The 13,679-nt window shown below is 38.6% G+C and overlaps 1 protein-coding gene across 11 annotated transcripts in view; it reads right to left on the bottom strand.

Annotated features, from left to right (window-relative positions):
* Positions 1-13,679, bottom strand: part of SYNE2 (spectrin repeat containing nuclear envelope protein 2) — a 351,205-nt gene that overhangs the window by 121,020 nt on the left and 216,506 nt on the right. For all 11 annotated transcript variants that reach the window (XM_081228103.1, XM_081228110.1, XM_081228112.1 and 8 more), the window contains 5 exons: positions 13,500-13,655; positions 10,779-10,919; positions 8,259-8,441; positions 7,362-7,499; positions 1,212-1,397 (listed from right to left, as the gene is read on the bottom strand). In XM_081228103.1, coding sequence (XP_081084229.1) covers positions 1,212-1,397; positions 7,362-7,499; positions 8,259-8,441; positions 10,779-10,919; positions 13,500-13,655 — 804 coding nt within the window. The remainder of the gene's footprint in view (positions 1-1,211; positions 1,398-7,361; positions 7,500-8,258; positions 8,442-10,778; positions 10,920-13,499; positions 13,656-13,679) is intronic.

The raw sequence follows: 13,679 nt of genomic DNA, 5'->3' as shown, positions 1-13,679 counted from the left end.
GAGAAAACACTGAGCTTATCTGATCAGGATTCCTCCCTTTAAATAGACCACTTCTGGACTGAGAATGGGGATATGATTTTTTGTTGTAGTTGCACTGTAGGGTACAAAGTAAAATGTAATTCAAGAAATAACATAAATGAAAAATGTACCAGATCAATGTGTCTTCATAGAACTGATTAGTAGTATAACTCTAATTTACTAAATGAAATATAAATTTAAAATAAGAAGTCACGGACATATATACAGTACCAAACGTAAGGTAGATAGATAGTGGGAAGCAGCCGCATAGCACAGGGAGATCGGCTCGGTGCTTTGTGACCGCCTGGAGGGGTGGGATGGGGAGGGTGGGAGGGAGGGAGACGCAGGAGGGAAGGGATGTGGGAACAGATGTATATGTATGACTGATTCACTTTGTTATAAAGCAGAAACTAATAAAAATAAAAAATTTTAAAAAATTAAAAAAAGAGAAGTCACTCTGTATTTATTACAAACACCTAGGTGATTGTGATGCAGCCGACACTGGTCCTCCAATTGGTGCGTTGGAACTGTTAAACTAAAAGTGTGCGTTCTGCAGATGGACAATTGGATTTGGAGTGTAGTTAGTTTGTGGTCATAGAACACATGGGCTAACCATTCCATACTGGAGAGAACTATAGCACTGACCTCTGGTGACCCTGTAGGGTGATGTACTGGCTACAACCTAATGTGAGACAATTGCTATTATGCTTTAACGAAATTGAGCTATTTGTAATGAGGTGGATAGACCTAGAGTCTGTCATACAGAGTGAAGTAAGTCAGAAAGAGAAAGACAAATACTGTATGCTGATACATATATATGGAATTTAAGGAAAAAAATGTCATGAAGAACATAGGGGTAAGACAGGAATAAAGACACAGATCTACTAGAGAATGGACTTGAGGATATGGGGAGGGGGAAGGGTAAGCTGTGACAAAGCAAAAGAGCGGCATGGACATATATACACTACCAAACGTAAGGTAGATAGCTAGTGGGAAGCAGCCGCATAGGACAGGGAGATCAGCTCGGTGCTTTGTGACCGCCTGGAGGGGTGGGATAGGGAGGGCGGGAGGGAGATGCAAAAGGGAGGGGATATGGGAACATATGTATATGTATAACTGATTAAATTTGTTAAATAAAAAAATTTTTAAAAAAATTAAAAAAAAGAAGTCACATCATTATAGTGCCAACTTACATCAGCCATTCGTTGAATCTGTGGAAGGCTTTCTATGATTTTTTGTCGTAAAGCTACTATTTGATGACTTAACTCTTGTATAGGCTGTGCTAAAGTATCTGTTTCAAAAATTATTGACAAGCCTTCTAGATCCATGAAAATTGAATGCAAAAGACTGTGCTTCTGTTCTGAATCTTCCAAAGCCATCTAGATAATGGGAAACATGAAAAAAGAGAAACATCAAGATACTGGAACAAGCTGATTGAAATTATATCAGAGAAAATTCTACAAATATGTATGGTGACGGACGGTAACTAGACTTAATGTGGGTGATCATTTTCCAATACATACAAATATTGAATCATTCTGTTGTACACCTGAAACTAATACATGTTGTATGTGAATTATACCTTAATTTAAAAAATTAAATCAGAGAAAATCTGAATTTGTCTCAACATTTCAAACTCCTGTTCATTCCCAATTTCATAATAAAACATTGAACATTCTCTCTTGTCAATGGCAGTATATGACTATAGAATGTCTACCCCATTTTCGTGGGCTTGCAGCAGCTATTTTATACCACGTAGCCCTGCTCCTCCAGCCATCGTTAACAGAATCAGAAACACCTGACCTATAAGTTCATCCCTCTATAATTTGGAATTAGGGTCAAGAAAGCAATTCATATATATATCGCTGATTCATTTTGTTATAAAGCAGAAACTAACACACTATTGTAAAACAATTATACTCCAATAAAGATGTTAAAAAAAAAGCCATTCAATTGGCTGGACTTGTAATTTTGGGAAATGGGTTTGGCAGAAATAGATAAGTGAAGTGGGGATGGGAAACGAAGGGGCAGTCCCGGTGCCAGTGTCCTCCTTGGCCTTACCATCTGGAACCACTGACTTCCATGAAACACCCCTATAGCTTGAGTTGACTTGAATAAATTGATACCAAAAGAGCTCTATCTGATAAAACCAAATATAAGTGGAAAACATCCATGTTTAGAATTCCTTAGACATTCTTCCTTAGAATTTTTCTTTTTTCCTTTAATGATTATAATTATTAACTTTCAAACTTAAGATTTCAAAATATCTCAGCCACCTATTGGAAATATTCAACCTGCTAATGTAGTCTTCAGGTAATCCGGTAAAAAATAACTGATATGAAAAAGAACATTTACTTATGCAACCAGACTTCTAGTCACGAGTCCCCAAAATTAATCAGGTTATTCAGAATTTCATATTGACCATATTCCAAATCCTAGCAGGAGAAAACTTGAAAGGAAAACAAAACTTAAAACCAATGCTTTTTCCAATAATACTATTTACAATAGCATCAAAAAAACATAAAATACTCAGGAATAAATTTAACAATTTACATTAAAGAGAAATTAAAGAGGACCAAAATAAATAGAGAGATACATCCTGTTCCTGGATGGGAACAGCCAATATGGTCAAGAGGTAAATTCTTGCCAAACTGATCTGGATTTAATGCCCTCCCAAAATTCAAACAGACCTCTGCATAGATATTGACAAGATGATTCTAAAACTTATATGGAAATGCAAAAGATCCAGATTAGCCAAAACAAATTTGAAAAAGAACAAAGGACTAAGTTGTAGAATTTATACTACCTGATTTCAAGATTTACTATAAAGCTGTAGCAATTAAGACTGTGTCATATTGGTAAAAGAACAGACACATAGATCAATAAAACAGAAGAGACAATCCAGAAACAGAGCCACATATATGAGAGGTCAATTGATTTTAACAAAGCACCAAAGTAATTCAATAGTGAGTCTTTTCAAAACATGGATAATCCCATAGAAAAAAAATGAACCTTGATTCTTGCTTCATACCATATACAAAAATTAACTTTATTTTTTTAACATCTTTATTGGAGTATAATTGCTTTACAATGGTGTGTTAGTTTCTGCTTTATAACAAAGTGAATCAGCTATACATATACATATATCCCCATATCTCCTCCCTCTTGCGTCTCCCTACCCCACCCCTCTAGGTGGTCACAAAGCACTGAGCTGATCTCCCTGTGCTATGTGGCTGTTTCCCACCAGCTATCTATTTTACATTTGGTAGTATATGTAAGTCAATGGATTACAGGCCTACAAGTAAGAGTTAAAACTATAAAATTTCTAGAAGATAAGAGGAAATCCTTGTGACCCTGGGTTAGATAAAGATTTCTTAGATACAACACAAAAGAATAATCTATAAAAGAAAAATATTGATAAATTAGACCTCTTCAAATTAATAACATTTGCTCTTTGAAAGACAATATTAAGAGAATGAAAAGACAAGCCACAAACTAGGAGAAAATATTTGTAAATCACATATGTGACAAGGATTTTAGAATATTATATAAATAATTCTTACAATTCAATAATAAAAAGACAAATAACCCAATTAAAAAATAGGCAAAAAAACCCCAAGAAACTGAACTGACATTTCACAAATGAAGTGTACAAGTGATAAATAAGCATATGAATAAATGCTCAAATAAAAAAATCATTAGACATTAGAGAAATGTCATTTAAACCACAGTGAGATACCACTACTTGTCACTAGAGTAGCTAAAATTTAAAAGACAGATACTATCAAGTGCTGACAAGAATATGGAGTCATTAGAACTCCAGTGGGAATGAAAAATAGTAAAGCCATTTTGGAAAATAATTTAGCAGTTTCTTAGTTAAACACCATAAGAGCCAGCAATCTATTCCTAGGTATTCATCAAATGAAATGACCTGAAAACCTATGTCCACACAAAGATTTGTATATGAATGCTCACAGCGGCTTTGCTCATAATAGCTGTTGCAGCTCCTAAAATGGCCCCCAATAATCCCCACCTCCTGGTACTCATGTCCTTATAATCAGTTCTCTTGAATGCAGGCTGAGCTTATTGATTTACTTCTAAGAAGATATGGCAGAAATGATGAGATGTCACTTCCAAGATTAGATTATAAAAGACCGTTTCTGTCTTGGGGGCTCTCTCACTCTTTTTTAGATTGTTCATGGTGAAGGGAGTCAGCTGCCATGCCATAAGGCAGTCTTGTGGAGAGGCCCTCACATCTGTGAATGGAAGTGGATCTTCTGAAGCCTGCCAACAGCCACGTGAATGAGACTGGAAGTGCATCCTGTCTCTTCCTTCACCCAAACTAAGCCTTCAGATGAGATCACAGCCTTGGCTGACACCTTGACTGCATTCTCATGAGAGACCTTGAGCCAGAACCACTCAGGTAAGCCATGCCTGGATTCCATAATTCTTGTTTTAAGCTGTTAACTTCAGCAGTGATGTGTCACAATGCAATAGATACAGAATACATAGCCCCCAACTTGAAATAACCCAAATGTCTATTAACTGGTGAAGGAATAAACATATTGCATATTTCCACAAATGGAATACTATTTAGCAGTCAAAAAAATAAACTACCTATAAATGTAACAACCTGAATGAATCTCGAAAACATTAAGCTAAGTAAAAGAAGTCAGGCCCAAAAGACTGTATGATTCTATTCATTGGATAATGTAGAGAAGACAAAACTATAGGAATATAAACCAATGAGTGATTACATAGGGCTGAACATAGGTAAAAGGATACTGACAGCAAAGGAGCATAAAGAAACTTTTTGGGGTGATGGAAATGGTCTTTATGTATTGATGGTGGTAGTGGTTACACAGCTGGATACCTTTATCAAAACTTACTTAGCTGTACACTTAGGTGTTTTTTACTATCTGTAAATTATACCTTAATGAAGTTGATTTAAAGAACAAGTTGTTTTCCTATTTTCTACAATGACAATTTCTGTTTCAGTGAGTCTTCATTACAACAGCAGACTTCATGGAATCATCTTTAGGTTATGAAAACCTAATTTAACAAATGCAATCGAGGTGGAAGGTTATAGTGCGATTAAAGCAGACTTTTAAACCTTAGTTGAGAGTTTTGATACTTCTTTAAGTCATTTTAAAAATCAATACCAGGTAATATTAGAAAAATGGTAAAGGGTACCCTAAAGTAGGACAACTATTTTCAAAATAGGAACGAAGTGGGGTATTCACATGGGACTAATTATTTATGACTTATTTTCCATTGGAAGATTTATTAGAATACATTCTGTGGACATCAGCCTGCATATCCCCTTGTCCCTACTTCCTCCAGCTAATAACCTAAGTTCTACTCAGTTCCATGTAAACAAAGGTCAGCAAAGGAGGGTGTCCTGAACAGTTTGAGAGATACTTTTACACTTTTACATTTGTGTCAGAAGAAGGCAGTAAAACTTCAGCTGTTTTTGCATATGTTCATTCTTCTACAGTTTTTTAAAAACTCCTAATAAGCATTTGAGGAAAAAAAAGCATCATTCCTCTCTTCTGTCTGCAAACTTCTTGAAAATGATGAAAGATACAGGTGATTTAAAATAAAAAGATGACATGCTTTGGGGATGTGGAAAGTCAACCCAAGAGGTGGGGGCAGAAATCACAGGCAAGGGGAAGAAAAGAAACAAGTAGGTGAAAATGCAGTATCTTTACAACTGTTACCACAGGAAAAAACTGTGCCAAGAAGTCTCATAGGGGAGGTATGAAGTCAGTTGTTACTTAGGGACACACTGTGCTACTTTAAAGATATAAAAAAAAGAGTTGGATCAGCTTTGAGGTCTGATTACTCTAAAAATTGTTATAGGGGATTTCCCTGGTGGTGCAGTGGTTAAGAATCTGCCTGCCAATGAAGGGGACGCGGGTTCGATCCCTGGTCCGGGAAGATCTCACATGCCGCGGAGCAACTAAGCCCATGTGCCACGACTACTGAGCCCACGTGCCACAACTACTGAACCCTGTGCACTCTAGGGCCTGCGTGCTGCAACTACTGAAGCCTGAGTGCCTAGAGCCTGTGCTCCACAACAAGAGAAGCCACCGCAATGAGAAGCCCGCGCACCGCAACCAAGAGTAGCTCCAGCTTGCTGCAACTGGAGAAAGCCCGCAAGCAGCAACAAAGACCCAACGCAGCCCCCAAAATAAATAAATAAGCAAATGAATAAATAAATAAAAACTGTTATACAATAAACCTTTTCCTAAGAGATTCTTTCTCATGGCTGAATAATATGAGACAAGGGAAATATGCCTTCACAATAAAATTTAAGGCAACATTTGGCATCCGGAAGATCTCTTGTAGTCATGGCCCTGAGTAGTAAAAGGCTTTCATTTGTTCTGCCTTTGTAGGTTAGCGTGGTGACACAGGGCACCTGTGGAGCAACAGGAAGGACAGGAAATTTGGGATCATGGCATGCTAGAACTGGAAGGACCGACAGATTAGTTTTCTAATGCTGTGTTAAACGTAGCAGCTTAAAATAAAACAAACTTATTATCTCATAGTTTCCATGGCTCAGGAGTCCAGGCATGGCTTAGGTGGGTCCTCAGCTCAGGATGTCACAAGGCTGCAATCAAGGTGCCATCTGGAGCGTGGATTTTTCTTCCAAGTTCATTCTGGTTGTTGGTAGAATTTAGTTGTAGGACTGAGATCCCAGTTTTCTTGCTGGCTGTTGACTGTGTGTCTCTCAGCTTTTGGAGGCCACCCTAGGGTCTTGGCTCCATGGCCCTCTCATAGTATGGCAGCTTACTTAGTCAATCCAGCAGGAGAATCTCACTCTAGTCTGCTACCAGGGAGTCTTATAATGATACATCCATGATCAGTCATGTATTCATGGGAGTGACTATCCCATATCCTCAGCTATACCATGTAACCTAATCAATGGAGTGACTATTTCATCACTTACTCGTATTCCTGCCCACACTCAAGGGAAGGGGATTATATAGGTCGTGTACACCCGGAAACAGGACTATTGGGAACCATCTTGGAATTCTACAACCAAAACCATCACCACCATTCAGTGCAACATTCTTACTTCAGAGATCAGGGAAACTGTGGCCCATGGAGGACACAGTAAATTATCCTAAAAGTCATGAATTAGTTATCAGGACAGAAAGAACTAGATCCCTATCTAGAGCCTGCCACTCTTCCAAGCTTCCTTCTGCCATTGGGCATGCTTGAAGATAAGGTTGTTTTTTTCAGGAAAGAAGGAGGAGAAAAGCATCGTGACAACCAGCTAAGCCACTAATCATTACGTAGATTCTATGACACCCAGGAAACACTGAAAGAACACTCACCTGAAGGGTGCTAGCGTGGTGACTCAGCGCCTTTGAAGAGTCATAGTCTGCAGGATCAGCCAGCAAATGACTGGTATTTTCTATCCAAGTCTCAGTACTCTTCAAAAGATCGTGATACTCCTCCAGCTTAATTGTGGCCTGTGAAAGACAGGCAGTACCAAACTCAGTCTGATGTTTCCTCTTTGAGTTGAATGATTCTTAAATGGAGAACTGGTTGCTGTTAGCCAGTGGTGTCAGGCCTCGCAGAGCTCCACAGCCCACAGCTGGGCCACTTGCCCACCCCCTCCAGGTTTTGATCCTTCAACCGGTAAAACGAATCCTGACCACAGGTGGGAAGGATTTAAGGAGTTCTACCCCCAACGCTCTGGGCCTCAGCAAGGGTTCCAAGTCAGCTTTGCAACCAGTCTGGTTCCCGTTTTATGTTCCCCTTTGAAAACTGGACTTACATTTTGTCCTCCTGTACCGGGCCTTGTCCTCTATGTACCAGTCCCTCTGAGAGTAGGTTCCTGCCTTGCTGCTGCTAGATCACACGCACAACTCACCCACCGTGACCCCTACTTGGAAGGGAGGGCAGGGGTGTTTTGTTCCCAAATGAGGTTCTTTCTCTGGCTCCCTCCTGGGACCCTTGAGGTTGCCTGCCTGAAATTCCCTTACCTGTTGAGAAGCCCAGTTCTTACCCGGACTCCTACTGTGGTCTGACTTTTGGATTCTTGCTTCTGCCTGTGCCAGCAGTCCCCTCGATGCCCACTCGAACCTATGGTGTAGCTCTAGCTTCAGGTCCTAAAACTGGCAATTCAAGGGAAACTGGCTGCCTCCGAATATGTATTTTTGTTTTGTTTTAAACCCATCTCACTACTACCACAGGCTCCGTGTAGCTATCGCGTGTTACAGCCATACCTTGTTTAACTGTGAGGTTCTATATTCTGCCCTCTGTGATACTTGCTGATATTGCTGGAAAGGAACCATCAAGTTATCCATCCATTCTTGAGCTTGTCCTGGGTCCTGTTCAACAATGTCCTGAACTTCAGAATCCAGCTCATTTAGCTTGGAGTGCCAGAGATCCAGCTCATCCCACATTGTCTAGGGAAGAAAAGCATAAGTTCATTTGGATTGAAGATGTGTTGATTTCTAAGTTTTCACACAGTATCTGTACTTGTAAATGTTACCAAAACGACATGACAGAGACAACATCCCAGGCAAAGTTTTTCACTTATGCCCAGAAACCACTTGTGACCTGAATTGAAAAACACTTTTTCTGAGGTCTCTTAACTCTTACTGTATTCATTTCAGTACAAATTAGCTGTAAGGGGGCAGAAAGTCCTGGACATTTCCAGAGATGAATGACACCAAACAAGGTCAACGTAACCCTAATCTTTCAAGGGTGATGAGGTAACATTACGTTGAAAAGGGCTTGGGTAAATACCTAACCTATTTAGACCAGTATATATATCTACTTAATCTAGAAGACAATTCTTATTAAATGCAAAAATAAAACTGATAAAAAAAAAATATCTGCTCTGACTCAGACTAATGCACTGGCAGAAAATTCTAGCCACATGTATTAGTAGCAACTGCTTTTAGCTCAAGAAACCAATAGGCTGGATTGAAACCTGCACTTGTCTGGGCAGAGGAAATCTCAAAGGCAACATTCGATTATTACTTAATATCTGTATAAGAACATAATTTCTAGAAATGGGAAAATCTGACTAGTTAAAGTGCTTATTGAGAGCCCAAGATTTTGTCCAATGGCGAGCCTGACCTATTTTTTTTTTTTTTTTTTTTTTTTTTTTTTTTTTTTTTTTTTTTTTTTTTTTTTTTTTTTGCGGTATGCGGGCCTCTCACTGTTGTGGCCTCTCCCGTTGCGGAGCACAGGCTCCGGATGCGCAGGCTCAGCGGCCATGGCTCACGGGCCCAGCCGCTCCGCGGCATATGGGATCCTCCCGGACCGGGACACGAACCCGTATCCCCTGCATCGGCAGGCGGACTCTCAACCACTGCGCCACCAGGGAGGCCCGCCTGACCTATTTTTATTTTTCAAGTTAATTTAATCTTTTTAATCCTTTGACATCATATTTGTTTGGTTTAGAGGGGGCTGCAAAGTCAAAGGCAGGTATGATTGTGAGCAAATCTTGTTCACCTTATTTTAAGAGAGTATACACAGTCTAATGTCTTCTCTATGAAAGAAGGACACATACAATAGGTACAATTATTTCTTTTAATATTTAGAATTATTTGTTTATTTTTACCAAAAGAAACACAGTCAAGTTAAATTAGAAACCAAAGGAGAGATTTAACTGAAGGGTGGAAGGGAACAGAGGGAAAGGGGGTGATAAGTGAGACTTCTCTGAGGATAACTTCTTTAAAAATTGAGGTATAACTGACATATAACATTTTATTAGTTTCAGGTGTACAACACAATTGTTCTTTTTTTTAAAAAATAAATTTATTTATTTATTTTTGGCTGTGTTGGGTCTTCGTTGCTACGTGCAGGCTCTCTCTAGTTGTGGTGAGTGGGGGCCACTATTCCTTGCGGTGCGTGGGCTTCTCATTGCGGTGGCTTCCCCTGTTGCAGAGCATGGGCTCCAGGCACGCAGGTTTCAGTAGTTGTGGCCTGTGTGCTCAGTAGTTGTGGCTCGCGGGCTCTAGAGGGCAGGCTCAGTAGTTGTGGCTCATGGGTTTAGTTGCTCCGCGGCATGGGGGATCTTCCCAGACCAGGGCTCGAACCCATGGCCCCTGCATTGGCAGGCGGATTCTTAACCACTGCACCACCAGGGAAGTCCCACAACTGTTCAATATTTGGTTCTACCGTAAAATGATCACCACAATAAGTCTAGTTAAAAATCCTTCACCCTACATAGTTACAAATTTTTTTTTCCCTGTGATGAGAACTTTTAAGATCTATTCTCTTAGCCCTATTTTTAAAAGTCTCCATTCATATTAGAATATTTCCTTAAAATATAAAGTAGAATAAGAATGTTTTCCACATGCAGGAGTTTACTTGGAAGTTAAGAGGTAGAATATTATGTTTATGTACAGTTCTACCTAAGACATTTTACAAGTGAAATAAATTTAGAATTTCTACTTTCCTCTGTTTCCCCCTGGCAGTCTAAAGAAAAGCTGTTAACACCATTCATATCTTACTGAAATGTTTTTATATATCAGTCTTCCCAAGACAAGATCCTTACTTTCCTTCCCTAGTGAAAAGGCTGGTTCCCAATCATAGGCTCTCAGGAGTTTGGGCATATTCCCACCATGGAAAAACTGAGAACAATTCTTAAATGTAAGCTTCTCCACCAAGCCTCTGCAGGTGACACACTCAGTGAGGAGCGACCCTCACTGAATCAGGGTTAGGATCCCTGTGATGACTGATGACAGGGAACATACCAAATGCTGAAGGAAGTTAAGGGAGGATGTTACCTTTTGAATTTCTTGAGCTTTCTCAATATTTTTGCTTTTCTGCTGCAACATCTTTTCCACATTCCGAAGCCCGTTGTTAATTTTGTCTATTTTTCTACTCATTGAATATGATGGTGAGCTTTTCAAGACTTCGTTGCTGATCTGTTTCAAAGGGAGAAAGACACAATGGAGATGTTTGCCGCACTCTATTCAGAGGTTCAAATGATAAAAGGGGTAGTCACAGTGTTTTGAGATTTTACTTGTACAAATCTTTTAAGGGCTAGGAGGAACATTCCAAACCATACTGACTAATGCGTTAATGAGAGGGTAGATTAGTAGACCAGGAAAAGGCAGCTGTGCTGACCTGACTGTTCAAATCCAACCGGAAAAAAAAAAGAAAAGAAAACTGACCAACAGAAATCTGTTCAATATAATCCACAGTATGTACTACAGATATGTGATGTGTTGGGCAAAACTACTGAGGGGACTGTCTGAAACACACCCCAAGGGAGCAAATGATATTAAAGAATTCCTGGGAGAAAAATTATTTATTATACAGTTTCTATGTTTTATGAGAGAATCCTCTGCACAGATTTGTTTTCAATAAAAATAAACATTCTCAATTTGACGTAAAAGATGTAATTCCCATCTTAATATTCATTTGGGTGAAATAACCTTCTAAAACTGGCTATTTCTTGCAGCAGAAAATCTTAGTTTCTCTGTGTGAATGTTTCTAGTGTATGTTTTCCCAGCAATTAGAAATCCAGCTGCTGAACAGTGTAATTTTTTTATCAGAATGATTTTCCGAAGAAAATAACTTGTGCTAGGAAAGATAATAAATGAATGTTGAATGTATCATTTTTCAAATGCCTGATTAGTTCATGTTCTTATATATATATTTTTTCGGTACGCGGGCCTCTCACTGCTGTGGCCTCTCCCGTTGCAGAGCACAGGCTCCGGACGCGCAGGCTCAGCGGCCATGGCTCACGGGCCCAGCCGCTCTGCGGCACGTGGGATCTTCCCGGATCGGAGCACGAATCTGTGTCCCCTGCATCGGCAGGCGGACTCTCAACCACTGCACCACCAGGGAAGCCCCATGTTCTTATTTTTTTAAGCTATGTTGATAAGGTTTTCTCCAAGCAGCCACTGAATAACCAAAAAATACTTAATGCTTTTGTATTATCCTTTTAATTAACTTTTTTAAAACCACTATATCTGTACAACCATTGAGACTAAACCTTCCAATGCAGATACTTTACAGATACAGAAATTGAAACAGAGGCTAAAGTCATACATCATGTATGACTTGCTTAAAGTCATACATCAAGGTAGTGGGTGAACTCACCCCAAGAAGCCTGAGCCACCAGACGCCAAGGCCCCCAGGCTCTTTTCACAGCATCAGGTTGTTGATACTTTTATATAATGTTTCTATTCCACAGACCATACCACAGTCAAGATTTTTGAGAAAAAAACTAATCCTGTATTAGTTTTTTTTTTTTTAATTACTGTATTAGCTTTTTATTGCTACATAACAAATTACCACAAAATGAAGCTTTCTGATATTTTGGGCAGTTACTCTTCTGGCAGAAATGCCTATCATTTTTGTATATTAGGAGAGATCATGATTTAGGTAAAGTATGAAGCCAACTGAATTGCACAGAATGGTATTGTGTCTGCTGCCTGGATCCTACAGTCACATCATGCAATTAAAATAAGTTTCTATTGGTTACAAATATACACAGATATCAAAGTTACTGTTGAAATTTTCAACCCTAAATTTAAAAGGTAGATTTTGATTATTAACTCACTTTGTTAGGGATTTTCACATGAAGTAGTCAGGAGAACCAACTGTGTTTCTATCAAAACATTTAGTATTCTCTTAAAATAAAATCAATAGTGCATGATTCTTGAGGAAGTTCCTCATAATAGATTATCTTGTATGTCAAATGAACAAGATTTGTTATAATATATACTAGGAGTTTACATGTTTTTTACATGGGTTAGATTTTCCAAAGAAATCTGTCACAAGTTTGAACGTGATTTTTTGTGTGCAATTAATATGTTTTATTTACTAAATTATAGGTATTTTAGGCTTCAAAAAGCAATACAAAAATCCTTCTGTATTCTTCTGGACCAAACAGAATTTTGTTCTTTGTTGTTGGATTTGGGCAGCCTTTAAATAACGCAATAAAATTGTCTTGCTAAACTCCTATGTCTCCAAGTACTATGAACCATTTCCCATTCTTTCTTCCAACCTGGACTTTCAGGTATAAAGATTTGCCTGGGTATGCTTTGTGAGAATTATGTTACCATCATCATTAGAAAGACACTGTGTGTTAAGTGCTATTCCTAGTAAGTTATGAAATGTGTGTTCTTATTGTTCTTGGTTGCAATTTCAAAATGTTAAAAGCAAAGTATTATTCATGACCAAAATTTTAGTGATTTTCCGGAGGAAAAAAAAGCCAGGTAAAAGCCAATATGTAACTCTATTTTTAAATGCAAGAGAAGAAAAACTAAGCATCTTGACAGCTAAAAATTAATAGACTAATTCTGTTACCTGTGTCACTTACTTAGAGCAACTCCGTCTCAGTATCAATACACAAAATTATCACTCAACTAAACTCTATAAAAACAGACATAGCTGAAATCAAGGCAAATGAAAATGTGATCTTAAATGATATGTTCTTCTTTATATTCATTCACCTCCATAAATAATAACACGAATACAAACATTATTATTACCTTCTCATCTACGTCTTCTAAAGCTTTTCTGCATTCTTCCACCTGGGATTCAATCTCTGCAGGGACTATGGTGTACATTTCAGAATACTTGATTCGCAGTTTTTCCATAATATTCTCAAAAGTTAGCTTCCCTTTCTTAAGAATGCTTTGAAGCTCCTAAAAAATCAAGAGTTTCAAATG

This window comes from Mesoplodon bidens, assembly GCF_964165515.1.
Source record: "Mesoplodon bidens genome assembly, chromosome: 3".
Taxonomy (NCBI): domain Eukaryota; kingdom Metazoa; phylum Chordata; class Mammalia; order Artiodactyla; family Ziphiidae; genus Mesoplodon; species Mesoplodon bidens.
The sequence above is the reverse complement of the archived record's forward strand: the minus strand, read 5'-3'. Positions and strand labels throughout refer to the sequence as shown.